This window comes from Capra hircus, chromosome 22 (genome assembly GCF_001704415.2).
Source record: "Capra hircus breed San Clemente chromosome 22, ASM170441v1, whole genome shotgun sequence".
NCBI lineage: Eukaryota > Metazoa > Chordata > Mammalia > Artiodactyla > Bovidae > Capra > Capra hircus.
Genome location: NC_030829.1, coordinates 32,900,184 through 32,917,801, shown reverse-complemented (window position 1 = coordinate 32,917,801; position 17,618 = coordinate 32,900,184). Strand labels below are relative to the sequence as shown.

General features: G+C 37.2%; 1 protein-coding gene across 1 annotated transcript in view; it reads left to right on the top strand.

Annotated features, from left to right (window-relative positions):
- FAM19A1 (family with sequence similarity 19 member A1, C-C motif chemokine like) overlaps positions 1-12,741 on the top strand; it is a 518,748-nt gene extending 506,007 nt beyond the window's left edge. The window contains exons 4-5 of the mRNA XM_005695754.2: positions 5,823-5,947; positions 11,611-12,741. Of these exons, the coding sequence (XP_005695811.1) occupies positions 5,823-5,947; positions 11,611-11,628 (143 nt within the window). The 3' untranslated portion in view covers positions 11,629-12,741. The remainder of the gene's footprint in view (positions 1-5,822; positions 5,948-11,610) is intronic.

Below are 17,618 nucleotides of genomic sequence, written 5' to 3'. Positions count from 1 at the left end.
AATGACAAAACAATTTTTTTTAAGCTCAGGCTCCTTGCTTTAAGAAACTTCTACAATCTTACTAAGAGTTTCTATTTTCCTACTACTCCTAATCGTGAGGCTGCTGTTCTAGTACATTATCATATTTACTACTGGAGGAGCAATTTTTGTGCATTTATTTCTCTTTACCATAATTCATGCTAAAATACCAATAGTGTTCGTATTGAAAAACCCTGAGCCAAGCTGTAGGCTCTCAGGGTAGGGACTATGTCGTGTTCATTATTTTATTACTCTCAGCAAATCAGGGAGCTTTGACTATGCAAAGTACCCAATAAACATTTGCTGAACCACAACTCAAACATTATCTGCTGAAATGATTTTTTAAAAAGGACAATTGTTAGACAGTATTTTTTAATATATATTAAACCCATTACTTATTATATCCCATTCTATTTTCATGGGAAAATTCCTCACAGTGAACAACAACCGAAAAAATTTTTTAAAAATGGGATTTCTGCTCCATTTACAATTTATCACCAAAAGATGGATTCACTCTCCTTTTATAGTCTGTCTTCTGCTTGATAGCAATAGGACCTGGTATAAGGGCGAAATCAAGACTCATGATTAAAGTGGCCTTAGTGATTTTAAGAATCTCTCAAGGAAAGATGAACATTCTTGAAAAAATTGAAGATCAGATATTTTCCTGAACATGGCACATTCATAGAATCTCAGAATCCCAGGGTTAAAAGGGACTTTTAAGATTCTTTTTCACAATCACCACAGATAAGAGAGAGTTGGGTTTTGCAGCTGATATTTAATTAATTCAGTTCTTCTAAGAGAGAAAAGTTCTTAGAGCAGTTAGACATCTACCTCATAAGTTTCTTATGGATTCATAAAGTGTTCACTAGTGGGAATTTCTCTTAAAATGCTATGACAAATGAAATGAAGCAACATGTAGCTGAGACTAGGAAGAAACGAGTGTGATCAACTGTTCCTTCCCAAATTATTTTTTAAGTTAATTTTGCAAAAAGCTGAATGTTTTTTTTTCTGCAAGTGTTCAGGTTGATACAAACTTTATTTTCAATAATAATAGAGCAGAGAGAATTCATTCATCCACTCTTAAGCCAATACATGTTTTTCTTAGAGAACTATGATTTTTAAACTCACAGCTAAAATGAGTTAGCATTATCATGGTGGAAAACATGGGTTTTTATGGTCAAGCAGGCCTGAATTCTTGTGTAAATTTCTGAACTCTACCTGTATAAGCTTTGGAAAGTTACTTAAACTTTCTGGGCCTTATTTTTTTTAATCTAAAAAAAAAATGGTCTCATGATATCTACTTCATAGGATTGCTTTGAAGAATGAAATAATACATTTAAAAGTATCTAACATAGAGACACACAAGAAGTATTCGGAAATGTCAGTTATCATTTGTATTATTGAACTGACCATTATAATGCAAGGTATCTTAGAATTATTTATATTTACAGTTTTATTATTATACTTACCTCTGTAAGAAAAATCATTAAGAAAAATAAACTAGCATTAATATTAGCTCATTTTATTAAATCCAATTGTTCATTCCTTGTTCAATATTCAGAAGGTTTTCAGTAGCTTCCAAACTGGGAGAAGAGAAGGCAATTTTTAAATCCTTTCTTCATGAATTCTTTAAAAGATATTTCAGGGAATGTGAGTTCATAAAAAAACGGGGGGATGAGAAACTATATTTTGACCTAGGCCATAAAATAATAGGTATTAAAATGACTGTGTAATGCATAAAGCAGAAACAACACAGGTCTAATAGCATCTTAAGAAAAGTGATCCTGGAAAAATGAACTAGATTCTAAAAAGCCGGAGGGAATACCAAGTCATCAAACTCCATGTAGGAGAAGCAACTGTAATATGAATTTTTCGAGACCATCGGCAGATCTGGGACATTTTTATTCTTAAAAAGCTTTTTCTCTTTCCCTCCATGCTGGTGAGTCTTTATAAACTTGAATTAAAAGTGATACTCAGGATTTGAGGTGCATTGCTTTTCCTACAGCCTACATGTTCATTCGGGAGATATTAATGCTTGAGAGAAAGGGGAGAAGCTGCTTTGTTAGCTTGCAACAAAGTAGGTCAGCTGTGAGAGGGCAAAGAGCAGCCTGAAGAAGACGGAACGGGGTCCTTTAGAAAGAGGCAAAGATACTAACGGCTGACCTTACCAGCAGTTGTTCATTATCTGTGAGCCTCTGTGAATGAAGGGGGACAGATGCTAAATCTAAGACCTTTGGGAAAGGCAGTTTCCCCTCCAAGCAAAGATCATAGGGTCTCTGTTCTTGCTTGTTGAGATGCAGGGCACAATACTGAAATATTAGGTGGGCTTTAAGGGGACAAGCACGGCAAGTGTCATTGGCTTGTGTGCGACCGAACTTAAGCCAGAAGGGAGCCTCAACTTGGAAGCTCTCGAGAGGCACTGCCAAACACTGACTTGTATCTTATGTTCCTGAAAGCTTTGCCATTTGGTTTTATTCCCCTTCAACTCAACATATGCTTTTCTTGCTTCCAAAATATATGCCTCTCTATTTAGTATTGTCAACCTATTAGTTCACAAAAATAAGGCCTCTTAATTTATAACAAGATTCTTCTTCTACTCCACATCCTGATGCTGAACCCTACTATTAAAAAGAAAATCATTCAAAGCATTCATAATCATTTTGGACCCTCTAGAATAGTGATCCCCACCATTGTGGTTCCTGGGAGTGATTTTGTGGAAGATAGCTTTTCCACAGACTGGGTGTGGGGGCACCATTCAGGATGATTCAAGAGCATTACATTTATTGTGCCCTTTGTGTTAGTCGCTCAGTTGTGTCTGACTCTTTGCAACCCTATGGACTGTAGCCTGCCAGGCTCCTCTGTCCATGGAATTCTCCAGGCAAGAATACTGGAATGAGTTGCCATTCCCTTCTCCAGATCTTCCCAACCCAGGAATTGAACCTGATTCTCATGCCTTGCAGACAGGTACTTTACTGTCTAAGCCACCTGGGAAGCCCTTTGTGCACTTTATTTCCAATGTAATGCCACTGCTGATCTGGAGGTGAAACAGGTCCATGGTCTAGAGGCTGGAGACCCTTGCTGTAGAGGATTTGTGTTTTCTGTTTTTAGTCTGAGTTTTTCAAAAATATCACATTGTTTTGCATATGGATAGAACAATACGCAAGATTTTTACTTCCTCTGCTTGCTCTGTCCAATGGAGTTGTGTTTTCTGTGGTTTGGTCTAGTCTACGTGTAAGGTGTATATCAAATGTAGGCAAAGTTATCCTTGAAAAAAATCTTTAAGTTGACCATAGAGTAGATATGATTTTGCATATGTAAGCCTGCAGAATAATTTTTGTTCAAAGGGAAGTTTGGGGAAGACTGAATTCTAAAGGAGGGGAAGTCTGAAATAAGAAAAGTGTGGAAGAGGGAAACTTAAATGCAGATAAATGGATGTTTAAGCCATTCTGCTTCTGAGGTAGCAGTCTGATCTCTCTAGGATGGATAGAGAATTTTAATGTGCTTCTGCTTCCCTATACCATGAACCCCATTTCGTTTTAACATTAATGCCCTGTGATGTTAAGAGATGTCCTGTGATTTCTTTGTTTTGTTTTGTTTTTTAATTTAAATTTATTTATTTTAATTGGAGGCTAATTACTTTACAATATTGTATGGGTTTTGCCATACATCAACATGAATCCACCACGGGTATACATGTGTTCCCCATCCTGAACCCCCCTCCCTCCTCCCTCCCCGTACCATCCCTCTGGGTCATCCCAGTGTACCAGCCCCAAGCATCCTGTACCCTGCATCGAACCTAGACTGGCAATTCTTATATGATATTATACACATTTCAATGCCATTCTCCCAAATCATTCCCCCTTCCCTCTCCCGCAGAGTCCAAAAGACTGTCCTATACATCTGTGTCTCTTTTGCTATCTCGCATACAGGGTTATTGTTACCATCTTTCTAAATTCCATATATATGTGTTAGTATACTGTATTGGTGTTTTTCTTTCTGGCTTACTTCACTCTGTATAATAGGCTCCAGTTTCATCCACCTCATTAGAACTGACTCAAATGTATTCTTTTTAATGGCTGAGTAATTCTCCACTGTGTTTATGTACCACAGCTTTCTTATCCATTCATCTGCTGATGGACATCTAGGTTGCTTCCATGTCCTGGCTATTATAAACAGTGCTGTGATGAACATTGGGGTACATGTGTCTCTTTCAATTCTGGTTTCCTCGGTGTGTATGCCCAGCAGTGGGATTGCTGGGTCATATGGCAGTTCTATTTTCAGTTTTTTAAGAAATCTCCACACTGTTCTCCATAGTGGCTGTACTAGTTTGCATTCCCACCAACAGTGTAAGAGGGTTCCCTTTTCTCCACACCCTCTCCAGCATTTATTGCTTGTAGACTTTTGGATCGCAGCCATGCTGACTGGCGTGAAATGTTACCTCATTGTGGTTTTGATTGCATTTCTCTGATAATGAGTGATGTTGAGCATCTTTTCATGTGTTTGTTAGCCATCTGTATGTCTTCTTTGAAGAAATGTCTATTTAGTTCTTTGGCCCATTTTTTTTTTTGATTGGGTCGTTTATTTTTCTGGAATTGAGAAACTATAAGCAAGGTGAAAAGACAGCCTTTAGAATGGGAGAAAATAATAGCAAATGAAGCTACTGACAAACAACTAATCTCAAAAATATACAAGCAACTCCTGCAGCTCAATTCTTTGTTGTTTTGAGACAAAACATCATGGTAGAGACAACGTGGGAATGTGAGGGATTGAAAAGTGACTTTTTTTTTTTTTTTTTTTGGATAAAGACCTAGTGTTCCAGTTCAGTGTAAAGACAGCCATTTGGAAAGTATCACAAAAGAAACACTCACAGATATGTTAAGGATTTTTCATGAAAAAGCCAGGTGAATTTGATAAAAAATAAAAATAAAAAAACCAATGTCTTGAGGATCCTCAGAAATGACCAATGCTTATGCAGAAATCATTTTCACTCAAGATATTAAAGCTCTGGGGCTGCTTGATTTGTACTGAGTGAATCCAGTCTCTAGTTTTATAAAATCTCATTATCCAAAAAAGTGTGTTATAAATCCAGCCACTAAATTCGTTGCCAGCTTCCTAATGTGGTCCTCCTCGGTGTCACCCTAAAAAGTAGAGCTGTTTTATCTGAGGCTCAGGTTTTAAAATTTCCAGTCATATCACCCCAAACACATTGAAAGGAAACACACTGAAAGCGCACATCAAATATACTTTTGACTGTAAACAAATAATTTCCTTTATTGTGACTGTTGGTTTTAATTTCTCAGGCTTTCTTTTGTACTTTCCATCAGTTCATTTTTTTCTATTTTTCAGTAGGCCTTTGAAATTCTCAAAGGCCCTAGGCTGGGAGATAAACCCTAATGCTGGGGGTGAATAAACTGGCCTTTCTGAAAAAGAACAGCTCAGTCAGTCATTCTAAAGAACATTTAGTCCTTTTGTCCCTCACACTGAAAAGAAAGTACCAAATTCTTGATCTACAAAACAAATGCAGAAGTTTCTCTAACAAGTAAATGCCCCCATTCTTCATATTTTCATCATACAAGGAGATTCTGGACAAAATGTAGCTTGATGAAACCAGATGGCATCATTATATTTGCATTTGAAGATGTTTCAAGTTAAAATCTTACTCTTCTTAATAGTGTTCTTACCCAATCATGAAAGGTTAAAAAGGACCTAATGCATCTCATAGAACATTAACATCTATAGAAGGACACAGTCTCATGCCCAGATTGGATGAATTGCAAACAAACCTGTTTCCTGTCTTTGCACAGCCTCCATTGTGATCGGGAAATGGTGGTGTGAGATGGAGCCTTGTCTAGAAGGAGAAGAGTGTAAGACACTCCCTGATAATTCTGGATGGATGTGTGCTACAGGCAATAAAATCAAGACCACAAGAGTAAGTTGGTTTTTTTTTTTTTCCAAATGTCTCTGGCATGTTACAAACTGTACTGTTTGCCTTTGGGTTATATAAAGAGCACCCAGAGAAGCTTTGAACAGGAGAGAAAGAAGCCTTTTCCCCAGCAGAAACTATTTTTGATGGTTCAGATCAGTGTCCATCCATCAAAGAGAAGTTAAGAGATTGAACTTGACTTCTCCATACTGAGCAGTTTAGTGTGTCTGTTATGGACTCATAAACAAAGCTAGGCTGCCATCGCCAAAGGGAAGAGGGGCAATGAGGCGGGTATTTGGATAATGCATTGGACATCTATGGTGCTCAGAATAGATAATAAAATAAGATCTTACCTAATTCATCCAGATGGTTTTCTAAAAAGCTCTGCATTTAAGTACTGCTATTTTCTAAAGGTTGTTTAAAGGAATTTTTGATGCCCTTTTAGGGAAATGAAAGGTTTCTCTGATGTGAATAATTGTTCTTTGCTTTGTGTGGTTGAAACAGGAATTGGCTTCAAAATATGTAATGATGTGTATGAGGCTACCCAGCCCATCAGAACTGGTGTCATGAGGCTGGAAAAGGTTAGAGAAGACAGTCTAGGCCAGTTGTTGACTCTGTAGTTACTGGTTCATAAGAAAGTTTGAAAGTTCTAATGGGGGTACCGAGGGGGGTCCTTTAGGGTTTGTAAGACAGTAACTATTCACTATACAAAACTCTATTAGTACAAAAGTCTATTTGTATTTTAACAGTCAGTATGGTGATATGTACAAGAACCATGAGAATATCAGCCCTGTTATGTGTGAATATGTTGCAAGTATTGGGTACTTTTTAAAGCAAGCTCCACTAGTTAAAATTCCAATATGTTGAACTTGTAAGTTTCCAAAAGAATGATCCAAATTTCAAAGGGCATATCTGATTCCAGCCCCTCAATCATGAGTCTTAACCTGGTCTTTCTTCTCAGAATTTTCATTTCAAAAAATAAAATTGGTTCTTGCATTTTTGTGATGCAGAAAACATAACACTTTATGAAACTTTTTATAAGTGAAGGCTCTGTTTTTCTAGTTTAGTTGCCTATGCTGACCACGTTAGCCAGTAAATGGCTCTACGTCCCTGGCTTGCAGCCAGAAGGCTTGTCAAAATCATCCTATCTTGTTAACCTACAAATTGAAGGTGCCAAGAAGTTCAATCTGGACTATTGTATTTCATTTCAGTGCAACATCTACAGAAGAGTGTTTAAAACTGAACCTAGTTTGTGCTAATACCCCAGAAGTCATCTTAATTAGCTGGTCTAGAGTATGGATTTTTTGGTTTCCCTTTGGCTACATTTTTCATGAAGATGATTTTACCAGATAATTTGAAGCTACCCTTGCAAGTTAGTTTTAAGCTACTCTGTATCTTAGCCGGTATGGTTGGAAATCAATAGCCGTTGTTTTGAACATATTGTTGACATACTCTCTGCCAAATCTCCATTCCCTATTCCAAGTAATAACCAATCACCCTTCATTGATGGTAATCCTTGTTCTCATAGTACCTTCAGACTTAAAACTCCTTAAAGAACAATAGTGCAAGTCAAAATATTTCAGAATTTAGATATGTAAAGTTCCAAGAGTACCAATGAGAAGATTCTTTGGCTGACAGAAAATAAAACACAACAGAGAAATTGTTAATGCTTTTTATTTGTGACTCATGTCACTTTCTTTTATTTGGCTTTCATAGAGTATATTTTAAAACCATCATGCTTGCGGTAATACATCCTAGACATTCTTCTGAATCACCAAAGTATGGTGTGTGGAATCTGATCATGGTAATAGAGTCAAGTACACATTGTGTTCACTATGCCATAGGTGGGCTGAACGCAATCCAAATAGTTGAACAGTATAAGAGAAATAAATCACCCTTACAGGCAGTTTAAAAGCAGAAGATGTACCTGTTTCTGATATGTACATCTGTTTCAGGCAAAGAAATAAGAGAGTCCTCTATAGCTATGTGTGTGGCACCTCAGTCAACTAAAAATTCTCAAGTCTCTCTTTAGAGAAGGAAAAAGAAGGCAGTAGAAAAAGCTGAATGTTTCAGACCTTATGAAAACCCAAACACTGCAATTGACATATTTTCTTCCCCCTTCTTTACAAAGAAATTCATGATGAAATAAACACTTTTAAACACAAAAGCCACAAGTTAAGTCCAAATGATATACACAGGTGCTCCATCCCATATAAATGGTTAATACCAGTCCTTAGATCATACAGTCTAAAAAATAGGTTTTATATGAATTTTTCTAGTATCCCTTGTGTGTTTTCCCCCATCAGAGTATAAATATGCCTACACACTTCAAATGTTGACCCTAGCAATTTAACTTTTAAAAGTTTAAGTCACAGATGTATTTTAATTAGGAATCATATGTTTTCGCTGTTCTTTAAGGAGTAATCTTTAGGGTAAAAAATTCAAGACCTTATTAAAGTGAAAGGAAGAATAAAGAAAATCACCTCTTTTTGTTGTATGGGTAAGATTGGCTCAAAGAGTTCTTTAAGAAAAAAACAAAAGCAGAAAACTGAAGAAACATACTCAGACTGCTAATGGCAACTGTAAATTTCCTGCAAACTTATTTTTTAAAAGGAGATTCAGTGTAAAGAAATTTGGAGGAAAGATTCCTGGGACTTCAGGCTTTCTCCCTACATTTTATTTTTCCATATAAACTCCCTATTGTGTGAGTTACTTCCCAACTAATAATCCTAAGCCAAAATTCTCAGCATTTTTTGAAATGTCAATAAACAAAAGATGGTTTAAAGTGTGCTCTAATTTAAATTTTTAGAATGCTCATTTTTTAAGGAAGGTGGAGAGTAGAAATTCAGTGTTTCATTTAACCCATCATATACCACAGAATACAGACTAGCCAGGGTAACAGGCCACAGTCTGAAGGAAAATCTTGAGGAAATTGGGTCTGGGTGCAATAAAACTCAGAAGGAAGGAGAAAAGATAAGTGGAATCAAGCAGAGGCTTCCCTTTCAGGAGACTTGGCAGAATAAATCATAGGGAAAGAGGAAACTTCCTGAATGCCACGCTATGGAGAGAGTAATCACACTTGAGAGGTGCTCCAAAAACTTGGCATGGGCACAGTAAGATAGATGCCTTCTGAGAAGAAGCTTGGTGCATCTGGGTGAAGCTTCTTAGCTAAACTTTAACACTGTTCCTGCTTGATCATAGCTTACATTGTTTTATCAAATTGCTTTGTTAGGAATTTGGAGCAAGACTAAACTACCTAAATATTGGCTAGAGATTTTCTTCCTATAGTTTTAGATATCCATAAGTTTATCCCTTTTCTTTAAACTGATATATGAAAAATGTAAGTTGACTAAATTTTACCCCTGCTCCTCCTTGATCATGGCTTCAGTTTTTTTTCTTTTAATTGCATTGCTTTGTAGGTAGTTTGTAGCAAGACTAACCTGCCTAAATATTGACTAGAGATTTTTTTCCTATGGTTGTGGATACCCATTGGTTTATCTCTTTTCTTTAAGCTGATGGAGGAAAAGCATGAGTGTGAAAGGTGAAGAGTCTATAGTCTATGTATTCAGGAAAGAATCTACTGCCTTGTGTATTCAGGAATAATGACTTAATTCAGAAAGCTAGACTTCCCCTTTGAGGAAACAAGTTGTCTGACAATGCTGTAATAATTTATGTGTAGAAAGTGAACAATGATTGATTGGGGACAGGAAGAGGAAGGGAATAAAATGAGGACAAATCCAAAATCACTCGGGAAGGAAAATTAGTAGATTAAAATACCAAAACATAATCTGGTTTTATATCTGGGCAAATATCCAGCAATTTCTTGGATTTCCTTCATCCAAGTATGTTAATGTCTTTCACATTAGTGAGGAGATCAACAGTTAGTGTACACTGTAAAGTCTCATTCCCTAAAAGAGTAAGTTACAGACCTCAGATTGCAACCTAACCCCTCAGATTATACACCTAACCACAATAGCCATCTTTTCAGATGTGATATGCCCTGTGACTCACCCAGTGCAATTCACCAGAGTCATTTGTCCACAGCTTCCTGGCCTTATCCTCCTAATGGCTTTGCATATCTCCACCCACTGTAATCACCTCAATGTTTTGTTTTGTTTTTTTTTTTTAATATAACTGAGGAGTAAAATACCAGCTTTGACATATTCCAGCTTCTTCACTCCAAATTCCACCAGGCATGAAAGGTTCTGAGAGTCTTGACAGTCTTGATCTCATCTGTTCGTTTTGCAAGAGATGCCTTTGAGAGAGAGAGAGAGAGAAATGATGGGGAAAGAGGGGTGGCTGGAGTGGGAGTGGTATTTAGAGACTACAGGAAGGAAGAGTAGGCTAACTTCTTAAAGAATAAACTGCTATCAAAATTGCCACAAATGATCCAAGTGTGCTCATTCATTTCTTTAACTAATACGTAGTATTAAACCTCTATTCTCTAAAGTTAAAGTCTTGGGAATGTGATGATGGTCATAACATGGCCCCTGGTCTTCCACGAAGGATAGAGCCTAAAGTCGGGTGGGATGGGGAGAGACAGAGGGTCATTACACATTTTTTTTTTTTTAAGGCAATTCCAGATTAGTTTTGGAAATGTATCTTTCGCCTTCCTTTTGGTGGAAAAGAAGACAGTGAAAAAAAATGTCATAAACACCACTGGACTATAAGAAACCAAAGTTTGAAAGTATCTGTTATTTGTATGGAAAGAGTAAAAAAATAAATGTGTGAAGTTTTCTTATACATTCTGCCCCAGGCCCAACCAACTTTTGAATGCAAGCATGTGAAAGCTTTAAGTGGACTTCACTCCTGGACTCAGAATACTCAGTTTCTAAAACTATAAAGAATTAAGAGATGATGGAGAAAACTGTTTTAAGTCCTAGAACTCTAGAATAGAACCTTCAACTTTATTAGAACCATCATCATGCTCTAAACCAGTGATTCTTCATGCATGCATCCTTCTGAATATGAGTCTTTGGGACCATTATTTGAATGGATTGAATGACATCAGCAGTTATAGAAGTATGCCATTGATTGCCCTTGAAAACTATATCATTGTTTGAGTGGAACAGTTTCTCGCCTTGCAAAGGTCTCTTAAATTCCCCAACAGGTGTGATCCAACCTTGGCAATGACTTCACCTTATACCACCCCTCTGCATCTTACGAGCGACCAACATGACAAGGCTAATTAATTTCCTTCTCATGACATTCTCATCAGACAGACATAGGAATAACTACATAATTTACAGAAAGAGTCCAGTGCAGAATGAAAACACAAAACCCCTTTTTAAATATTACTAAGAATTTCAAGATGGCAGTTGCAGGTCATTAAACCAAGTGTGAGGTCCTTTTCGGCACAGGGCTCCCCACAGTTACGTAGGTTGCATACCGATGCTCGCAGTCTTGCTTAACCATTGCTCCAAGAGTCTGTGTCCTCACTTGTGGCAAAAATTAATGAATTGATAAAATATGGTGGCCTGCGCATGTGCTTTGATCACCGTTTGAAAACTACTGCTCTAGGCTTGAACATTTTTTATTTCAGTGCACTTGAAAGAAGCAACATCCTAAAAATCCATGGTGTCCTTAATTTTCCTCCTAATCATCTTTCTTTGTGCCTTCTTTTCCTTCTTTTCTTCCTGAAATTTCTTTCTTTCTCTCTTTGCTTTCAGATTCACCCAAGAACCTAACGGAAGCATTTGTTATAGTAATAGAGGAAAATCAACTCTGCGGAAAATACATTTTAAAAAGTTAAAACATCTTATACATTAGAAGCCAAATGGATTTCTTATTTGCACTTTGACTGATTACCAGATAAGCACAGTGCTTTTACTGTGTATCACAGAGTATCCTAGAGGGAGAAGACCCGAAGTTTTGGCGGTACCATGGAAAGTGGGTTAAGAAAAAAAAAAAGGGGGGTTTTCTCAATGCAAATTTTTTGGGATTACGAAGAACGGTCAACTATCTTCTCATTTGGATCTATAGTTACTTTGTACCACTTGAAATACATGTATATACATAATATTTTGAAATATTATATATTCTCTTCAAGAAATGAACTGTACCACAGTTTGAGACGGCTGGTGTACGTCTTTGAGTTTTGGATGTTTTGTTTTGTTCTCTTGTCATTTCTTTTGCTATCGGCAAGGAAAACATGTGCCCTTTTGAGAGGTGGGCATGGCACTGACACTGGAAGGCCAGCTACAGGTGGACTCCTGGAATCTGAGGCATCAAAACAACACCGAGGCAAGAGCTCCCTTCTGTTTCTACAGATGGTCCAAGGAAGCACATCATCCTGACTTGTTGTTTTCTATCCTGTACAATATTAGCATGCAAGCTTGGCTTACATAACCATACTTTATATTCAATTGATATATAATACCGATCTAACCTCTTCCAGGAAAATATTTTTAGAACTACTAGCTTTTCCACAGATAAAGAAAAATGAGGATTCTTGAGGGAGCCACTCCACCATGCTGTTAAGACTCCGGCAGAGTGATGGTCAAATATGGATCCCGGTATTGAGTTCTGTAAATACAGTGTCTTAAGGCTTTGTATAGCTATCCTAAACTGCAGAAATGTCCTCTGATTAAATCCAAAGTCTGACATCATTAATAACATAGTGCTGTAGCAACAAGTCTTATCATGGCACCTCTTTCTACATTTGATTTGATTTTTCCAAGAGTATTCAGAGATCTCTTCTGGTGAGATGGAAAGACTGTTAAAGCAGTTAGGTTTCAGAATGATCTGTGTGACCAAATGTTGGACAGCCCTATTAAAGTGGTAAATAACTTCTTTCTAAATCATTGTGTCCTCTTCCTTTGCCATTTATTTTCCCTCAATCAGCGTTAGCCAAATCCAGAGAACATTCATGTAGTGACATATAGTCCATAAGAATTATTTGCACAAGGTCATTGCTGCCATCGTAACCAATATTTCCAACTCTAATAATCTGAAAACTAGAAATTCATTACTGGAAGTTCAGTGTCCTCAGCCAGCAAGATGAAATGTCAAATCCTATTATTGGGCTGCCATAGTGATCACCTGGATGATACATATGGGGCTCAGCTCCCCAAAGATCAATTTGTGTCCATCTTCTTTTTTTAGAGTTAATTAGCTGACACTTTTAAGAAAGACTATCTACTTAAATTCTTGTTTAAGTAGATATGTTAGCACTCTGGTAGAGCATAATATTACTGTACATTCCTGTTACTTATCATATCATACTGCAAGTGTGTTTTTTCCCTCCAAAGTCTTTTCTCCAGAATATGTGTTATTAGGGCCTGTTACTAGATCAGTGGCACAGTGGGTCTCCTAGAGTGGATTTTTCAGTTAACCTTTGGGTAAAATCCAGAGGCTCTTTCATCTCTTCTAATATACCTTGAAATCTGATTGAATATATAAATACTCTAGCTAGGTGGATTTGTTCTGCATCTTCAATGCCTATAGAAGCATCCAAAAATGGAAATGGAAACCTTATTGCAAAATCTGAGCTTCCTAAACACTTTAACAAATATTTTCTAGGAGGTAGCATAAATTCATATCAACAATTCAGACTTGCTTGAATTTTGTGGTCCATATCCATGTACCATGTAATATGTTACAAATTGATTTCATCTATAAATTTCAGAGGTGAAAACTGAAGTCATAAATCCAAAGATTTATCTAGAACAGTACATCCCAAAATGTGGAGCAAGAGACTTCTATAATCAAATATACTAGGGAAATTTTTTTCAACAAAATAAAGTAGAAGTATTTAAAGGGGTTCTCAGAGCCTTTAATACATCAAAAGATACTGTGTGTCCTCAAGAAAGACTTAAACGGGGGAGTAAAGTAAAAGGCTTCCAGAATCCAAGCATGCTGAGTGGTCCTTGACTCATGGAGCACTCATTTGCTGACTAATAGAAGCTGCAAGAAATTATTTCTTTGTGAGGATAAATTTACTGCATTGTCATGTCTTCAGTTTTTCTAGAGAACCAGACGTCTGGATTTTATTTTATTTTTTCAGAAGTCTGGATTTTTACATACAGTCTTCTAACATTCTTAAATAAGATGAACCAAAATGAGACTATTTCCATTAAAAAACTCTGCAAGACTTATTACTGCCCAAAATATTTGACCATGTGGCCTTTTCTATAAGATTAGTATTTTCTGAAATACCCTTTGAAGAGTGTTTGTCCTGAATAAAGAAATCCAATGAGACCAAATGTTTTTCTTTTCTATGGCCTCACACATGTAGACTGTACTCATGATTCTCAATATGTGGGGCTCACAGCTTTTTCTGTTCTGTAACTAGAGCCTGTAAGTCAATGAAAGACCCAGTCTAGAGGTCCATGTCTGTTAGTTCATCTCCTGTTGTTCACTTAATGCGGTAAATTCCCTGGGAAAGAGTTGGAAGAAAAGAGAAGGGGGAAAAAAAAGAAAACACCACATCAGAATCAAGCAATCATCCAAGAAAACAGTGAAAATATTTGTAAATGTCATCAAATTCAGTTTCCATTTATCCAAGTCCCTTACCAAAATGTGTGAACCATCAACTTGTGTTTAAATTTAACTCTGCAGCAGTTTGGGGAATTTTCAGTAACTACCATCTGCCTATTGAATCTGAATGTATATGGTTTTAAAAAGTATAGCACGTATTTCTGGTTAATAAAGAGCTCAGTGTGGTATGACTAATACTGATATTGAGCTTTCGAGTCAAGAATGATGAATAATATTATAACATAATTAGAGCAAATGCCAAGGGTTTCATCCAAATCCTTTCTCATGGTAAAAGGGAAATATGACTCAGTTCATAAGACAAAGATTATCAAGGAAGGTGAAGCTTATTTACTGACTTTTTTGGTGTATAATTGCATTTATCCATAAACAGACTTGGCAAGCACACTGAGATGTTTAACTATTTTTTTCCCCATTATAGAACAATGAAGAATGTTTCCACCAACACACAATTCATATCTTTTTCTGATCAAATCCAATGTAACTTTCACCAAGCAATATAGTGACTTCATAGTGCAGTATATTATGCCACCTTGCATTGTCACTGATAAAATAAGTTATGAAGGGTATAAAAACTGTTTATATGAGACAATTCACACATTCCTCACCGGCATGGGATATGCACTCCTCCTTGGAAGATCAAATATCGTGTCATGAATGAGTTCCTGTTTTAATTAAATTTGACAGTCCCATTTCAAAATCTATTTGGTTTTGCTTGACAAAGTGTATCATGTCTCTTTTCACTGTCCACCTTCCAAATAAAAGATTTAGTGTCTAGCAAATTCTAGGGCTCAAGTCACTTCCACCTAGTTTATAAATATAAGAAACCAATGTAAAAGGCATTCTAAGGAATGTAGAGACTCAGAGCTCATGCAGTAGTGATAGAATATGATTTTGTACATTATACAAAAGTGATAAAATAATATTCACACTTCAAAGTAAATTTAAGGGGAAGCTACTAATTGCACCAACACACACAAATCTCCTTCTAGTAAAGATTTTAAGATTTTAGGTTGAATAGTTCAGGATATTATTTCCTTATGAAAGATCTCAGGAGCATCCCGGTGGAAGTTACATTTTGCTGACATCTTTGGTCCACAGTGGCTCTCATTTATTTATTTTATTTCCTTAGGTAGTTTGTTTCATTTTCAAAAAGAAAATGTTCAGCTCTCATCTATTGATTTTGGTAGCTAGCTATATTATTTAAAAAATAATAATAATAACCAATTACCAAACATGAAAGCCAGGACCCCAAATATAACTGATTATATTTAAAGTCCAGCTCTACTTCCCACCTCCTTAGAGAGTCTCTAACCCCAGATTAGATTCCACTTATGCCATGAGGAAAAACCTGAGGCCAGACTTTCCTTATGACAACGGTTCTCAACAACTTGGATATGTGGCCATTATTTACAGAGGGGTTAGAAGCTTATTCATATGATCTGTAAATATATTTTAATTAATTAGTATTGCAATATAGTTTATTAATAATATTGTTAGTTTCTGCTGTATAGCAAAAAGAATCATCTGCTGCACACACACACACACATTCATATATCCACTCTTTCTTAGATTCTTCTCCCATATAGGTCATTACAGAGTGTTGAATACAGTTCTCTGTGTTATACAGTAGAATTTTATGGCTCATCTATTTTGTATATAGTAGTGTGAATATGTCAGTTGCAATCTCCCAAGTTATCCCTACCCCTCCTTTCCCACTTGGTAACCATAAGTTTGTTTTCTACATCTGTAAGTCAATTGCTGCTGCTGCTGCTAAGTTGCTTCAGTCGTGTCCAACCCTGTGCGATCCCAGAGATGGCAGCCCACCAGGCTCCGCCATCCCTGGGATTCTCCAGGCAAGAACACTGGAGTGGGTTGCCATTTCCTTCTCCACTACTGTTTTATAAATTAGAAAATTATATCATTTCACAAGTAGTTCCCAGCCAGGGCCTACAAGATATATATGCCAACAGGAGCTAGGCAAGTAACACTAGTTAGCTAACCAAGGTCACATGTCACTGCCAAAGCACACATGATTAGGATAGCGATGTTGTACCTGGCAGGTTCCAGCAAGCAGCATTTGGTCCCAGTCTATTACTCCCGTTTAGCATTGGTGGCTAATATGACCCAGTTCTTCTGTTTGGGGGGTGTTTTATAAGAAAATCCAGAAATTTCAAGGTTTATATGAAATCTCCAAATTGTGCATATTTATAATTTACTGAACTTTTATTTGTTAAAAGATATGACCGAAGATTCTATTCTGTCTATGAGACGTTGGTTTGCAAATCGGGCCTACAATGGCATTCTTCTCAGGATCTGCATTCTTGTGTACTTCCTCTGGTGGTAGAAAAAATGCAGCGGTATTAGAGCTTGTCTGCAGTCCATTGCATGTAACCTGAAACCGCTCCTGCTTTTGCCACTGGGAACCCTATGCGCACAGCAATAGATATCATTTATACTCGAATAGGGGCATGCCAGGGTTGCAAAAAGAGGTCAGCCCCTGTACCAGAATAGAGTAAATGGACTAAACCTCCATAGATTCCACTGTTGGGGTCACCAAACCACTGTGGGAGCCAATTTTAGGGGCTGGAAAGAAGCAGTGCCAGGTCAGAATCTCCCACAAGCGGCTGCTAAAACACCTGAGATGCTTGAACATTAAGTTTAAGAAAAAAATGCTAGGTACTACCTGCCCAATGGAAATGGCCTCCTCCCTCTGCTTTCTCATCCTGCACACACTTCCCACACTCACGTGTGTGAATTCTGAAGTTCTTTGTCCCGTGATCTGGATTCTCCTCAAGAAGGCCAGATGGAGAAGCTCTCAAGGCCTCTCACCCCATCACCCCTTTCATTCAGCTCACCACTGTCTTATTTCCTCTTCTCCCTTTTACATTCCAGACTTAAAAAGCACTGTATGTATTTTAAAAATGTTCTAGGATTGGAAGACAAAAGGGCCCTCCCGAAGATTTGGGTCCTCGCCCTCCACTTATAACCTAGAAAACTTGTAACCTCTTCCTCTTGAGTTTTCCTGTCTGTAAAATGCAGATCACTGTACAAAGTTTAAAGGTTATGGGAAGACTAGGAAACCAGAGAAAATGGAAATATGTAATACATGGAAAGCAACAGGTAAACTCGTTGTTCTCAGATTACTAGACAGATCTCTGTCCAACTTTGCAGAATTCCC